The sequence below is a fragment of the Lepisma saccharinum genome, chromosome 2 (assembly GCF_977018435.1).
Source record: "Lepisma saccharinum chromosome 2, izLepSacc3.1, whole genome shotgun sequence".
NCBI classification, from domain to species: Eukaryota; Metazoa; Arthropoda; class Insecta; order Zygentoma; family Lepismatidae; genus Lepisma; species Lepisma saccharinum.
The window spans coordinates 147,320,090-147,337,676 of NC_139230.1; the positions used below are offsets into that span (position 1 = coordinate 147,320,090).

Genomic DNA, 17,587 nt, shown 5'->3' on the forward strand with positions numbered 1-17,587 from the left:
AACGAAACTAAATCGATGTTTTTGCAAATGGAAATAATAAACTCATACAGATCCACGTATGGTTTTGCTAAGTACCAATATTATCTTCTATTAAATTGTCTTAATTTCTCTATTCTCTATGATTTGAATTCAACATGCAAAATAGTGAATTTGGAAAATTATTACAATTCACAAGCTAAGGAAGGATTATGGAATTTTGTCATACGTAGTAAGTTTAAAATAAAATACTTGATTATCTTTAAAGTTACGACTAAATGAGATAAGAGTGATTGATTAAGAAATACATTTTGTAATTTATCAGTCTCCTTATACATTCTCGGTATTAGATGTTGATATTTCCACTGAGGCTTGGAACCCTCTGCTTGCAAAAACTATGAGTGCGGACTCATTTTTCAATGCATAAAGCTACTTCCCTCTTGTCTGTAAAGCAAACAACTTAACTCTTGAATATAAGTGAAACAACTGAATTGTACAAAAGAGTCAAATTTCCTTATATTATCAATGGGATTTCTGATTCAGTACAGTATATCCAAGTGAAGTACTGTGAAACTGACAACATGCAGTTATACCATTAATCCTGGCGAAAAGGGTATGTAAGTATTATAAATTTAACGCAAGGAATTTATAGAATTGCATTGTATAGGAACCTGATTTAGCAAACCAACACATTAAAACAGGAACACTCTAATAATAAAAGCTTCTGAAAGTTCATATACGAGGGGCATCCTGAAAAAGCTCCAATGGTGCCTATATGCAGCACTAGTGGTCAGAGAGCGACACACACACATGCAGGCAGGAAGAACTGGCATGTAGCTGTAATCTGGTACAGTTCCAATGAAGACGGTTTAGGACAGTTCTAGGTTAAAGATTACAGCTCTCATAAAGTCTCCCCCCCGACTGTGAGGTAGCCTACATTGCATGCTCAGAATTTGGCACAGAGCCACCAGCAATCGTGTGAGTTGTGCAGACCGGACGTCGTGAGTGATAGTATGGTCAGATGATGGTGCAGACAATTCACGGAAGGCCAATCGAATGTGCACAACCCCATACAGCCGAGTACACACAGGCCCTTTGCATCACTTCAGGTGAGAGATCTTAGACCACTCCCTGTACAGCCCTGGCCTTGAATGTACCGACTTTCATCTCTTTGTTTAACTGAAGAGGTTTCTGGCAGGGCAAGGATTTGACAGCTACACTGCTGTAGAGATAGTTCCAGTCTTTGCTGTCAGACACATATACCATGGGCATACAAAATTTAGTACCATGCTACCACACATGCCAGAACAACGGTGTTGATTATGCCGAAAATTAGGTTAGGACTCACTGTTACTAATGCAATATATTACAACTGATATTCTTGTTTTATTTATGCCTAATCGGTAGGGACCTTGATATTTTGATTTTTTCTTTCAAATTGGTGTATTTTCTTTATTTTTTACTATACGGTGTTATTTTTCCCAAAATTCACATTTTCATTTTAGCGCATTTTCTGGAAAATATCTGAAATTATACCTTCATGGTGTTTTTAAACTACTGTTTCAAATTGTAAGTCACATGGCTTACACCTTATCTTGAAAATTATTTTGGGAAAGTTATTTTCCATACCCCTTTATTAATTTTAAGGTAAGGATTTTAGATAATGGAATTTTGGTGTGGAGTTAGGGCCCCACACTTTCTTGATCACGGCTAAAGGTGGGGGTGATGTGATCAACACCACACTCCTGGCTACCTTTATCCCTCAAAGTTTCCTCAAGGTACCAGCTTCATATGATGCTGGGTGGGCGCCGGAGCAGTTTGAATAGGTGGACAACATCCCGGTTCTCCCCCGCAGGGGATCGACCCCGGGTCTTTCGCATAGTAGTCAGATGCCCTAACGACTGAGCTCCATTATTACTCGCTCGACAAATGCCAATAGTGCGCACTTAGCTTGGTAATTCAAAACATATCTCGTGCGACAAATACGAAGATTTGGCTCCCGTGTGATGGTAGATACGCACTCGATCTCCTGTTAGAACCCTGCCACTTTGCTCTGTGATGCAAATGGTTTTGATAGAAGTTGAAAAAATCGTGGGAAATAAATGATTTAATATGGCTGTCGGAATTATTCCATGTACGTATAACTCTATAGTTTACTCTTGAGTAAAATGTTGGAAAACTTGCAGGTTCTACGTACACAAACATGGCCTAGAAAAGACAAGGATGTTGGATTTTATGGAATTTTTCGTTGTTTTAGGACATTTCTTTTAAAAAAATCGCTAAAAATGCCAACAATTCGCATTTTTTGCCAAATTCACATTATTTCAATATTTCGAACGGGCGAAAAATGTGTCCAGACATCACTGCACATTCCTAAACATAATTTCGCAGCAATTACCATTTTTAACGTTTTTGCGTTTGCGAAAAATCAATGTACCTACTAATTGGAAATTACTTTCTGGCCACCCCTCGTATAAATCAGTAGGTGGAAAGTGAAAATTTAGCAGGGCTGGCAGAGAAAAGTCAATTCTTGAAGGAAGTGATTTGCTGTTATGATTGAATGATTCGAGTAAATATGATATTAAAATATTTACGTATTTATTATTACTATTTCATTTCATAATATTGGACATTAACTTCACTCAGTGAGAGATTTAAGACCATCTCTCACGAGATTAAACAGACAGGACACAGAGTGGCGTTAATTTCATTGCAATACTAGTGTTGCAGTAAATTTGAGGTTGGGAGCATGCACTTGCCAATTTTTATAACATTCACCAATGCAGATTTATGTTTCACCTTTTCGTGATAGTATTCAATATATATCCCATTTGGTTGGATTCTTCTTGATATCTAAGAATATTGCAATGTCATTGTAAACGTATGTTAACTTGTGTGAAACCAGCAATATGTCAGGATGATAAAAGAAAGCCTTCGTAAGCACTGCTACATTCATTAAGATGAAGTGAGCCAGAAGAGTAATAAAATTCCAGCAGCATATTTGCAGTCTAAAGCTCTTCTTGTTTATGCATGCGATTTTTGTTGGATGTTGCAGTCCATGCAATTTCTTTCGCATGTTGTAGTGAGATACTTTCTCGGGTGGCGATATTCGATAAAAATCGTATGTATCAATGGAACATATTTGTTTCCATGTTCCTTCAGTTTGCCCAACAAAATACCTTACTACGACATCCGACAACTATCGGACGGCGCCACCCACTCTTATCCCCTCCATCTGTTGACAAGTCCCCTTACTACTCCCATACGGACAAGAAAAAATGATAATTCAATGCATTTTCCACGTAATATTTAGAGGCTTAACCTTTACTCCTCCGATGATACCATATGGTTGGTATCATCAGAGTCAGGTCGTACTGGCCCGATGATACCATATGGTATCATGGTGCTGATTACGAAATGAATGTACTTTTTGGACCTTCATACTCTAATGTTTGGGTGGAAACTCTGACACAGGTCTGGAGCAAGCCTGGGAAATTCATATTGATGACCAACCTCCCCCCTCTCCGCAACATATCCATGCCACATTTCCGAACCGAGTTTCACATTTTGGCTCATTATTCATGAAACATGTTTCAATCTCTTTGGAAACGTCCATTCTTTGAAGAGAATACTAAAGTTTGCGCCGTCTCTCCAAAATAGCGGGAGAAGAGGAGGTAAACTCCAGATTTTTATGGGTTTTTTTTTCATTGAAATTCGGTGGTCGCGCCCCCAAACCCCCCTTCCTCGGTTCGGTGTTCTGAGTTGTACACGGTTGCATGCTATGATGTTTTAGCTGCAAACCAAAACTTGTCCGAAGTAGATTGCTCCCATAGTGCCCAAGTTATAACAATTTTCCTCCAAAAATGCAAAATTACCTATTTTTCGTAAAAAAAAAACAATTTCACATTTTGGCTTATTATTCAACTTGTATGGCACCCAAGAACATAAAACATGTTTCATTCTCTTGAGAGATGTCCATTCTTTGAAAAGAATGTAGCAAACTCCAGATTTTTGTTTTTTTCCATTGAAATTCGGGGGTCGCACCCTCCCCCCCCCCCCCCCCCAACCCCCCCCCTCCTCGGTTCGGCATTCTGAATTGTACACGGTTGCATGCTATGATGTTTTATCTGCAAAAACAAAACATATCCGAAGTAGATTACTCCGTTAGTGCCCGAGTTATAACAATTTTCCTTCAAAATGCAAATTACCTATTTTTCGTAAAAAAAAATAATCATATTTTGGCTTATTATTCAACTTGTATGGCATCCACGAACAAAAAACATGTTTCATTCTCTTGAGAAATGTCCATTCTTTGAAAAGAATACTAAAGTTCGCACATTCTCCCCAAAATAGTGGGAGAAGAGGGAGCAAACTATAGATTTCTGTTTTTCCATTGAAATTCGGGTGACGTGCCCCCAAGCCCCCCTTCCTCGGTCCGGTGTTCTACATTGTACACCGTTGCATGCGCTGATGTTTTAGCTGCAAAACAAAAGTTATCCGAAGTAGATTGCACCCATAGTGCCAGAGTTATAACAATTTTCGTCAAAAGAGTGTTCGAAGTCAATGAAGACTAAATTCCCTGACATTTCCCTGACTTTTTTGACACCTCAAATTCCCTGACTTTTCCCGGTTTTCCAGGTTTGTCGCCACCCTGGGTCATGCTTTGGGCTCTGGCAGGATTGAGTCCTGAGATTTCGGCCTGTGTATGAGACTCGTGAACACTCACCATCATGATTAAATTGGGAAGCTACGAAGGAGTAGCGTAACCCGGTCACGAAAACCTACGACGACGACTGGGGGTTCATCGTGCTGACTACACATCACCCTGTAACTGGTTGGATGATCTCGGAGTAGGATCAGGTGGGAGTGCGGCCGGCAGTTCGATAGGTAGGCCTGGGCCCTCAATGGTCTGTTGCAGCACGGGTTATGTATGTTTTTAGTTTAATCATTTCAAGGTGTGAGACCTTGATTTGTCAATTCTCAACTATGTTAACAGAAAATATTAAGTAGTTTTTGATTCAGTGAACAAATACAATACAAATTGAATGTTCCAACATATTACTATCAGGGAAAAATCTATTTCATTTTTAAAATATATATATTTTATAAACATAACCAGAAAAAACCGAATAAAACCCAGTTTTACCCAGGTTTTATCTGAAAAAAAAAAAAGGGTTGGGTTTTAAAAAAAACTGGGCAAAATGCCAACCCTGATTAGAATGCTGAAACACAACACTCTACAGGCATCTTCTTATGATAGGGGACCTCAACATTTTTATGAAATAAAAAACTCATCATAAAAACTTACTTCTGCTGCCACACTTCTGATCTCTGAAGGTGTAGAACCAGAAGAATCCAAATGATCCTCAAGTTGATTTGCTAGCTCTTCACTTTCTCCCCTAATACTTTCTGATCTATTACGAGCTAGAAGTGCAGTATCATATGCATCTTTTGCCAAATCCTGTGCTAATCCAGCTTCCTGTTTTGCCTGAGAAACCTAAAAAAATACACAAAAAAAGTCATAAATAACATATTGTAAGCTACAACTTCATGTGTTCCAATGAGATTTTTAGTTTTAACAGGATCACCCAAGGTTGGGGGCCAAAATGTCAGAAATTTCTCTATCAAACCATTAAGAAAGTTAACAACAAACAACATTATGTGTCTACCTATATATATATCTTTATATATATAAGGAATAGAATGAGAAAGAGTGCCAGAAGGGTGGATAAACAAAAATGGCATAGGAGACAGTAAACACTTACCACAATAGAAGAAAAGTCTTATATTTCTAGGCTATTACCTCATTGTCATGTTAGGTAGATAGAACGAAGTAAAATATAGGCACAGAATACTGATGATGGAATCCGTACAGTGTTGCCAGAGAAAAGTGATAGAACACGGGTTCAGACAAGCAGATCCTTTCACCAATGTTTAATGCAGGGTGGGTGGTGGGTGGGTTGCGGTTCGGGAGGGAACGGAGAAATGTTTATTGGGTGGCTAGGTTGAGTCCGGGGGGTATGGTAGCATGCATGCCTGATATGTAGGCCCTTTCCCACCACCTGCGGGTGGAGATGTCAGTGTGCTGGGATAATATATGTATTATGGCTACCCCTTCATCAATTTCATTAATCACTCATACCCATTGTCACAGTCAGCCAAACATGGCAGAAAAGTAAAAATAACAAAGCATACCAAAAATATTTTACATAGCATTTCTGTGACTTTTGGCTAATTGCAATTATGAGGATGAATGACGATTAGATGAAATTGATGAAGGAACATCCATGCTAAGGTCAGGATTTAAACCTGAAGAACTTAAGTGCTGAAATCAAAAGTTGACCACTCTATGTGTTTGGTCCCTAAGCCAGAGCTTTAATATCTATCAGGTTAATTGTGGTAATGAAGACAAATCATGAAATGGAGAAGGGATATGCACAATGATATAGGGTTTGAACCTGGGACCTCTGGTTTCATGGTGCATTACACTAATCACTGTGTCATGGAGAGCATGATACTCTTTTCTATCACTTTAAGTATGTTGTGCAGAAAAAAAATAGTAATTGGCAACTATGAATCCCTATTAAATGTTTACATACATATATCAGTTGTTTTTTTCAGGGGTCCTAACATAAAATTGAAGCCTCAATGAGAAAACCATTACAGTGGAACCTCGATTTTATGTATTTCAGGGGACCAAACTAAAAAAAACTTAAAATGTCGGAAAATGTAAAATCGAGGAAAATTTTATAACATTTTGCTATGTTGGGACCATCAAGATTGAATATATAATGTGGGAAAATGTAAAATCTGGGAACATAAAATCATGGTTTCACTGTACTAAGGAAAACTGCTCCTCTTTGTGATTAAGAAGATGAATTCAGATTCTTAACCAGCTGTTACAATGCAGGTACGTATTGCACTCACTTTCCTTTTGAAATGCTTGTAATTTGAGGTTCGTGAAAGTGTGAGAGCCAAGCTCTTGTCCACCTTCCTTTCAGAGCATCCCCTTCAAAAAAATATCACAATCCAAAATATGAGTCATGGCTAACACTCTCTGAACCATCTTCCTTTCAGATGTGTCAGAGGCACAAAAAGAAGGGAGCATGGTACTCACCCATGGGCAACTTCATTTTTGCCTGGTAATGAGATACAATAGATTGTATTTGTAAAGAAAGTAAGTGAAGGATTAAAATGTGTATTCATAAACAGAATACACATACAAATTTCCTGATCTGAGTCAAATTTAGCACACAAAATCATTGAAAATATGAAAATACATGGGGTGAATAATCCTCAAGTAACGGCATGACAGATAGATCCGACTGCAAGCAGCGCCAGGTTAAGAAAAGTTTGCAATTTTTATTGGTAAATTATCAGCATGTCATATTTGTCCATCGCTAATATATATAATTTTATTGATTAATGGTATGAAATAGTTTGCAACTATTACAATTCTCCAATGCTAACACTTCCATATTGACAAAAAAAAATCACAACTATTATAGAAATTAGCTTGTTTCTCTTATTTGTCTTAACTCCAAATAACTTCCCCCAAATTCCTGTACATAGTTTGGTTAAATACTGTACTATATGTAGGGTGTTTGGGAAAATGGATTTAAGTCAAAAAATGAAGTTTTACAGCAGGTAGTTTTTTGTTAATTCTTTCAATAGAAACATTACAGGCATGATACATATGTTGGATCATCACTGTTCAGAATCTTTACATATGCCTAATATAAATTTATACTTATAATATTTTCTTTAATTGATTCAGACTTAAATGAAAGCTACAGAAAATTGCAGTTTGTGACTTAATTGCTTTTTCCTGAACACCCTAGATATAATTAATCTATTTTTCAATGCTTATATAGTCAAAGTACTCCTCACCTTTCTGAGAAGTTCATCAGCATTTGCCTCCTTGTCTCGTATTACAACTTCTGCATCCTTGGCATATTTCAATGCATTTTCTGCTTTCGTAACAGCTCCATTCTCACATGCTAATCCTCCACAGGTTCCACAACCTGCTCCTCCACACAGACTATCGCATGGGTCCCCACGCTTGTCACATACCTGAAAAGAATGTTACCTATGTGTATCACAAATTTCAAGTAATTATTATCTATATTTACAGTGAAACCTTGATTTTACATATTTCAGGGGACAAAGATAAAAAAAAAAACTTACAATGCGGGAAAATGTAATAGAGGAAAATTATTACATTTTGTCATGATGGGAACATCTAGATTGAATGTGTAATGCAGGGAAATGTAAAATCTGGGTTTCACTGTATATTGCAGAAAATGGATTTACAGTCGCACATTTACCTCTACTTGATAAATCTGGAAAGGTACCAAATTTCTTTGTAAATGCTAGTTATGTAGGTTGGAGATTTAATAGTGGCAACACTGCTGTATATATGCCATGAAATGGAACTGTTAGCTTGATACCTAACCTACCTTCCAGTAAATGGAAGACTTCCAACACTAGGTGCATGCGCAATGACAAGAGGAATGTAAAAGTTATCATGATTCTCGTGTACGACTGTGATGGTGTTATCTTAATGCATACCATACCTCAAGGACAGACCGTCAATGCACAGTATTACTGTTGATTTTTGGAACATAATCTGTGACCTGCATTGCGAAAGAAGAGGGGACACTTTCTGCTGAATCCTCCCATCACTTTGCAGGATAATGCTCGAGCGTATGTAGCACAACCTGTGGCTCATTTGTTAGCTTGATGGAGCTGGCAGGTGCTCTACCATCCCCCATACTCTCCGAACTTAAGCCCCCATGACTTTGATTTGATCCCTAAGATGAAGGAACCACTTCATGCCATTTGCTTCCAAACTGTTCCCGAGATTCTCCAGACTGCTCCACTTGAACCATCAACAGAACAGGCGATGCTACAGGTATACTATGACTTCTACATTGCTGGTAATGGGTTGTACACAATGCTGGTGACTGCACTCTTTTGTATCATTTGTAAAAATAGTTGCCACTATTATATTTCCAACCCACGTATTATTTCAATACAATTCCAATACTGATATAAATATATATTTTAAAAATTAAACAATGTATATTCCTTTGTATTTATTTTATCAACAATTTAATCATGGAGTTTATGCACAGATAGGCAAATCAGGACTAAACCTAGAGTTTAAGATAGGATCTGAACCACTGTGTGTTCATGAGTTGATATAATTGTCATCATGATTAACTCAGAGGTAGAAATGCTATGTAAAGCAACTAAATTTAAAATAAATATTAACTCTCTGGATGATATTTATACACAAAAATTACTAGGGATGGGACCGATTAATCGGTACTCTATCGATATCAGCCGATATAAGCATATCGGTGTATCGGTAAAATTACCGATTATTTTACCGATCTGATATATCGATAAATATCTTATAATTTAGTGCAAAATTCTGCCATTTTGTTGTAATTTTTATGGATAATTTCCATGCTCTTCTTTCTAAAAAGTAAATGTCTAAATATTTAGCTTCTCTTGCACTGCAGTCACCTCAAAACACACATTTATTAAGGAGATCAATGAACATTTCAGGTTCTTCAAGGACCATTTCTAATTTTATATCGGATCGGTAGAATATCGGTTATCGGTATCGGTAAATTTTATATCGGTACTTTATCGGTATCGTCCAAAATTTCACATCGGTCCATCCCTAAAAATTACTATGTCAATATTCTACAAAAAAGGTTTGTTTGTTCATATTGTTTAGCAACAAAGAGAATTGTTTCATTACAGCATTCACTGCAGAAGGCAATTTATACATGACATGATGTTTAAAGAAGGAATGCAAGAGTTGAAAATTTCTGGTTGAATAATATTCCCTACAGGGAAAACTGCATTCCATAAATTACAGAAGATAAATGTTGGATAAAAGCAAGGAGGGCCAAAAGGGCTAAGTAAAAATCAAAGAAGGTAAAAGGAAACACTCACCGGACAGTAGAAAAATTCAAAATTTTTGCTAGCTTAGTAGCATCATCGGTGTGAGATGAAAGAGACTGAACCAGAAGTTGGGGCCCTGCAGAGTTGCCAGGTCGGTACTATTATCGTATGAGGGAAACACCTACGAATCATATATTTCGGACTTCTTTACATTGCTAACGTGTTATTTTCGAATGCGGAACATTTCTTAAGGTGAAATAATGCATTTCTAACTAAGATAATGTCTATTTCTTCTATTTACGAGTACTTACTGTTACTTGTTTCGAATCTGTAACACATTATGGCCGTGATAGCGTACTGGTTTAGGGGGCGTTCTGAGAGTGCTTTGTCGATTTATGCAGTGTTGCAACCTCGTTCACTGGAAAATATCTAATTTCGTGCCTGGATTTGAAATTATGCCAATACGTCGCAAACCATTGACGTTAGCCCCAAAAACCATTCACGTTAGCCCCAAAAACAATTTTCTGTAAGGATAGGTTAGGTTAAGTTAGGTTAGGCAAGCATAGTTAAAAAAAAAATACTCGACACGTCATGTTCTAGTGAAAAGATGGCGAGGCTGAAACACTGGCTACAGGGTTGCATCATCTTAACACACTGAACATTGCACTCTCGTGAAGAAAGCAAATGGCGGGAGCAGAAACAGAGATTTTTGCAGAAAACAACACACATTCATATTAAAATGGATCAAATCTACATTCAGGAACTTCCACAATGCTAAAGAAAATGATTTCCGTAAGTACTTTCTCCTGTAAATTTGAAGGAATCTGTTTCCCTCATATGATAATGTTACCACCATGTCCACATCGAAGAAGAAGTGGTGCGTAGAATGAAAAAACACTGTTTCCGTCACCAGGCTCATCATAAACTGTGAGTGTGTAGGATGAGTTGGGAGGGAGGGCAGGAGGGATGGGATGGCTTGGGAGGGAGGGTGGGTGAGGGGTGGGCATTACTGGGTGGCCTTGTTCAGGCCAGGTGGAGTGGTTGTACTCATGGCCGACATATAGGCCCTCTCCCATCTTTTGCGAACAGAGGTGTTGGCTGGTTGGGGTAGGAGATGGATAATCGCTACCCGGAAGCAGTCCTTGAAACTGATGTTGTAGTGGTTGTGGGTGGAGGAGCGGTGGTTATTGATGCGGAGGTTGAGGGCCGTTGAGGTTTCCCCCAGGTTGCAGGTGAGGATGTAGATAAGGTTTGAAGCATGGCAGGTCCCTTTGGGATGGAGGGTAAATTTGCCAGTGGCCGTGTGCACCTGGAGGGTGTGAGAGGTAATGAGGATGGGACAGGTTTTGCACCTAGGGCGGTTGCATTTATGGGCAGGGGAGTGTTGGATGTGTGGTGAAGGAGTGTTGTGGACCAGGATGTTTAGGAGGTTTTTGGGGGGGGCGTTTGAAAACCACTCTGGGTTTGTCGGGAAATATGTTTTTGGTTTCAGGATCACTGTGGAGAATGGGGAGAAGAGAGTGTAGTTAGTGTGTGCCTGATTTTGTTGAGGTGGGGATGATATTGGGTGATGAGTGCAGGTGGGTTGGTGGCAGCAGGTTTCTTGGTGGTAGTGGTGTGTGAGGCAGCTGATGTAAAAGACCAAGCAAAATATCTGCTAATCAAAATTCTGAGAAGGAAGACAAAAGGGGTGTTTATATAATTGGTTATTGTTGATTGACAATATTAGAAGATTAGAAGAAAAATAAAATGTTATTAAACATCACATCCGATATTAAAAACGATATTAAACTGCAGGGGTGGAATCGAATCAAAAGGGTCAAAAAAGCTGACTGAACAATTTAGTTACAGCTTATCAATAAGTGAGCATTTTGAAAGGATAACTGGGATTTCATTTTTTTAAACGATACCTGGCATCCAGCCATAGCCAATCATGACACCTTTTTATTGATCATAAAACTAATATTTTTATGGAGATAAGACAATGTTTTATTATGCACTAAGAGAAGTAAATGCACTGTAAACGAAAAAGACTTGGTACAATAGTATGATAAATAACATAACCTGGGAGGAGTAAGAGAAGTAAACATGTCCTTCAAACCAAAAAATTAAATTTATTTATTGTTGAATGTTTTCAATGCTCACGAAATGCATCCATAATTGGGCTACTTTGTCAGTATACTATGTGTAGAAAAATGATTAAAAAAATTATTTAACTGAAGTGAGGTCCCAAAAACATTACCATCTCAGTGGGGTATGAAAAAACCAAAACATTTTAAACAATCACAAATTTAGTCATTATAAAAAAAAATAATGACTACTGACCATTTTTTAAAAATTACCAATTACAGGCAAAGAACAAAAAAAAAAATTGTATGAGTATTACTGACCATTTTATACAGCTGGTGTTGTTGGCTTAGCTACATCTCAAATTGTAGTCATTCAACTGAAGTATCTCAAATGGTTGAGTACCCTCTAAATGTTTCCAAAGGAAACATTAAATGAACAATGGTGTTAAATGGAATTCCTGGAAGTGCAATGATAACCCATTGAGTCAGGTGGATCTATATATAGACTCTCTAAAAGTGGTCCTTTTTTTGTGGAGCATCAATATATAGATGGTATTTCAAAATTAACAGTTCTTGTATTGCGGCAAATCATTTTCATAGACACCACTTTTTCATGCTATTACACACGCCTGCATGACTCACAAATGACTGTTGTCCCTGAATAATTTCAGCATGCTGATTCCAAAAATGAAATCCATTTTTACCCATCACGTGTAGTTTCTTCAGAAAATAGCAATATATTAACTGCCTTAATTTCACAATAAAATGTGTAGTTCCATGATTTCCTCAATAGATCGCTCTGTTTAGATGATGGTAAAATATTGGCTTTCTACAACACAAATCCTCCAATTTTGAACTATAATGTACATAGAATAGTAGAATAGTAGAGATGTGCCGATATGAAATTTTGTCCGATACCGATAAAGTACAGATATAAAATTTACCAATACCGATAACCGATATTCTACCGATCTGATATAAAATTAGAAATGGTCCTTGAAGAACCAGAAAGGTTCATTGATCTCCTTAATAAATGTGTGTTTCAAAGTGACTGCAGTGCAAAAGAAATTGCATATTTTACTTTTACTTTTTTAGAAATTAGGGTATGGAGATTATCCATAAAAATTACAACAAAATGACAGACTTTTGCACTAAATTATCAGATATTTATTGATATATCGGATCGGTAATTTTACTGATAAACCGATACACCGATATGCCTATATCGGCCAATACCGATAGAGTATCGATTAATCAATTCCATCCCTATAGAATAGTAAGCATTTAATCCACCTTCCATCTTCACAAGACACATTGACATGACATCGCTCATAAAAATTTCCTTCACAAAATGTCCAAAACTCAATGTTATAATGTAGTGGGTTGACTGAACTTAATGATGTGGAGAAAAATCCTGACATGATGGGAAGAAATATATGTCATGTGCATGATCAGCATTCAAAACACTTCCAGAATCACCTATTGGTTTGTAAACATCCGAAATTTCCTTTGTTTAATGCATTCTGTAATACACAATAGAATGGTGAATATGATAATTTTGATTGTGAAATTGTGAAAAATCCTGACGTGATGGGGAAAAATGGATATCACGTGCATGATCAGCAAACAAAATACTTCCAGAATCACCTATTGGTTTGTAAACATCGGAAATTTCCTTTGTTTAAATTTATTTTATTGCGTTCTGTAATATACGTAACGGAATGGTGAAATGATAATTTTGATTGTGATATTGTGAAAAATCCTGACATGGAAAAAAAATGGACGTAATTTTTGCGATCAGCACTCAAAATACTTACAGAATTACCTATTGATTTGAAATCATCAGATTTTTTTTTCAAAAATGCAGGGTGGTGTTATTATTAGTCTATATGGGATATTGTCAATCAAACAATCCATTGTTGATGTTTTGTCAGTCCCTGAAAAATATTTTTTGCAATATAGAATTAGAGCAGTGGTGGTCTAGTCTGTAGGGTGTCTGACTGCTTTGTGGGAGACCAGGGTTTGATTCCTGGGGTGGGTGTTCTAAGGTCAGAATTTTACTTGCACCATCCTTGCATAAATCGGCTCTGCTGCTCACCCAGCCTCAAATAAATGGGTACCTGGGGGCAACCCTGGAGGGTAAAGGTGTCCAGAGCATGGTGCTTATCATATCACCTCCAATATGTCCGAGATTGAGAATATGTGGTGGGTTCCTACCCTCGCATCCCCTAAATGTGCCTTGGTTGCATGGTGCTGTATGCAGGGGTAACTTTACCTTTTACCTTACCTAATATGGAATGTGTATTTGTGGCAGAGTCTATATATGTATTGCTTTGCTTAGCTTCTTTATGTGGCAAGTCTTTTCATAGTTATTATTTTACATTATTTACAATGAAATGAATTTGTTGTTGCATCTATATATAGATGATTTTTTTTCTATGCACTTCCCTTCAATGTCGCCGCAGGGAAGTAGTTAATCCCTGGCAAACCTCAATATATAGTTACCTGCTCATTAAGATCTGGGATTTGCTGATTTAAGTCATCTAACTTGTCTGACAATTGAGAAAGAGTCCGTTCATTATCAATGTAGCCTTCGTTAAACTGTTCTTCTGTTCGATTCACTAATGCTTCTGTTCTCCTACGCTGCCTTGTTGAGTTGGTTACCACTTGTTGTGTAACATCTGCATTATCTTGGGCCTTTTTGGAACGTCTCTGAGCTTCACGAGTAAGATTTAAGGCACCTAAAAATAGATAATCAATAATTTATAATGCTACAATAAAACCTGCGAGGAAACAATACTTTCTCTACTTGGTGCAAAGTTACCCAATGCACTCATGAAATGATTGGTAATATCTTAGGAAAAAAAAGCAACTCAACACTGTTATGCAACTTTTAGAATGATCAGAAAAATAATCAACACTGTTATGCTTATTTTAATTATTATTACTTTTAGTAAATAAGTTTGCTAGGTAATACTTTTTAGGATATGTTGTATCACTTTGTTCTGAAAGGAGCATATTTGTAGCAAGAAATTAAAATAAGGGAATTCACAAGTGTTTTCTATTCTGAAATTTCTCTGATGTTTCGGTCCTATTCCCAGGAGATTAAAACAAAAATTACACACACGAAATGGGTTAACACATATGGAATAGGTAAAAAGTTTAAAATCTTCAGGAGCTGCTAATTCCAACCTTTCTAATTTTAACCTTTTAAACTTTGTACATTTTGCCCTTGTTTGGCGTGGCATTTTCATAAATGGTGTCACATAAAAGTATGAGAATATCAACAAATAAGTACAAAATTGACCTAGAAAAGCTACCAGTACTTTTACTTAAGAGTTGTAGTTCTCATGGCTTTACACACACCTAAGGCTAGTGACCTTCCAAATGAGTGACACTTGGCTCTTATCACATCTAGGAGTGAGTTGTCAAACTAACTTGTTAAAAACCACACAAACAGCACGATATGAGTCACTTTAAGGGTTTGTCCAGGCTTTCGACTCCATCTCTGAGTCATCATCAGATCAGGGCTGGTCGAGAGACAGCAAAGAAGACACGGTCGAGGTTCCGACAGCTACTTGCTGTGTCTGCTTGGAGATGGTGTTGTGCTCTTGCAGTGTTGGTAAGTTCCTGGTTGTTACGATCGATGGCTGAGTAGGATGGGTTTTTTACTGTGCTATACCATGATATATAGGGATTCCCACATAAATTGTCATTGAGACTGTGATGACTCAGAGGTGGAGTCGAAATCTTGGATGGGCTTTTAGTGTTTTGTATCGTGCTGAAAGAGTGACCTTCACACTTCAAATTCCCTTGGCGCTGTGTTTGAAGCTGAAAATGAAACTAAAGAACAACATGTCTATAAGTTACATATAAGTACAGGGCTATTTATTTTTAACACCCTGTATATTTTAATCATGAAGGAAAAACAGAATACTAGAAATGACAGAAATTTCAGAAAAGAAACCATTCATAAGTGTATTTTCTGATTGTCAAAATGAGGAAATTTTCTTACTGGTTATGCAAACATTCTAAAAACTGTAGCACACGTATTATTCCTTCAAGTAGTGTAAAATATGAAAACAGTGTGACTGCTTATAAAAAATTCTGCCACAATCAACTTTTGCAGGTCATATTTTATATAATAACAGTTTCACTCCTTTTCTAGAATGAAACCAAAACTTCTTGTCACTTACTAATTAAGATTATTGAATGAACATTTTTAAATGTAATCTGTAGAATATTTGTTATTGGTATCAAAATTTTAATATCAAATAACTTTACGAGGGTCACTATTTATATTTTGAGCCTTGGCAACACTGATTGAAGTTAGGCGCGATTTGACGTTTGCACGGAATCTTCTGGCATTATTGACCATAACGTACTTCAAATGTTTTGTCAATAGATTGATTTGTGTTGTTTATGTTGCCTTGGAGATTGCGCGTTAACAATAAAATGGAATAAACTTGTGAACATTTTCGTGCGATGATTTTTTACGATTTTCGACGTGGATTATCAAGACAAGAGTGCATCGATCAACTTACTTCCACATTTGGCGATGAAGCCCCATCCTTTGCCACTGTGAAACGCTGGTATAACGAATTTAATCGTGGCTGCCATTCGCTCACCGACGAGATTCGCGAAGGTCGTCCAAAATCAGTTGTTGTTCAAGAAAACATTGATGCTGTGCAAAACCTAATACTGAAAGATCGTCATGTGACATACTGTGAGATTGAGGCAACCATAGGCATTAGTTCCACCAGCATATATAAAATTATATTGTTCAACTTCTGGTTAGCACTTCCTCTTTATTCCTCCTGTCTGTATCCTTAAAAAGTTGCTGTAGAAGCCACCTCTCACCGATCCATCACTACAAGTCTTTTCGTCTTTCAAACTACGAGTTCACCATTCGTGTTCTCTTTTTGGGCTCGAACGACTGCAAACTTTTCGTGTTTTTCCAGCTACGTGCACACGGACATCAACCGCAAAGACGGGATGCTGTAACTCTCTTTCGCAGACTGTTGCAACAAACCAACAAATGTTTTTCACATTATAATTTTCATACCTGGGGCCACACACACACTATTTCACCCTTCATAGCCACATCCCAACACATGGGCGATTTTGGGGTACACAACACTAAAAAATGGTAATTCAATCCTCCCTTGGTAATTTTTTAAATTATTATCTATTGAACGATTCCATTTAACTTATTTCAGCGTAGTAGTTGTGGTGTGCTTGTATGTGGGTTTGTCTTGCGTAGTAGGTGTGCTGTCTAGTGTGGTTGGGAGTCTTGTGTAGTAGTTCTGCTGTCTAGTGTGTTTGTGTTTATCTTATGTAGTAGTTATGCTGTCTAATGTATTTCTGTTTGTCTTGTGTAGTATCGGTGATGTGTCTTGTGTTGTAGTTGTGCTGTCTAGTATGTTTGTGTAGTAGTTGTGCTGTCTAGTATGTTTGTTTTGTCTTGCGTAGTAGTTGTGCTATCTAATTTGTTTGTGTTTGTCTTGTGTAGTAGTTGTGGTGTGTAGTTTGTTTATGTTTATATTGTGTAGTAGTTGTGGTGTGTTTGTGTTTATATTGTGTTATAGTTGTGATGTGTTTGTGTTTGTCTTGTATAGTAG

General features: G+C 37.3%; 1 protein-coding gene across 2 annotated transcripts in view; it reads right to left on the minus strand.

Annotated features, from left to right (window-relative positions):
* LanB1 (laminin subunit beta-1) overlaps positions 1–17,587 on the minus strand; it is a 296,443-nt gene that overhangs the window by 23,532 nt on the left and 255,324 nt on the right. For both annotated transcript variants that reach the window (XM_083117589.1, XM_083117588.1), the window contains 3 exons: positions 14,472–14,707; positions 7,867–8,049; positions 5,285–5,473 (listed from right to left, as the gene is read on the minus strand). In XM_083117589.1, coding sequence (XP_082973715.1) covers positions 5,285–5,473; positions 7,867–8,049; positions 14,472–14,707 — 608 coding nt within the window. The remainder of the gene's footprint in view (positions 1–5,284; positions 5,474–7,866; positions 8,050–14,471; positions 14,708–17,587) is intronic.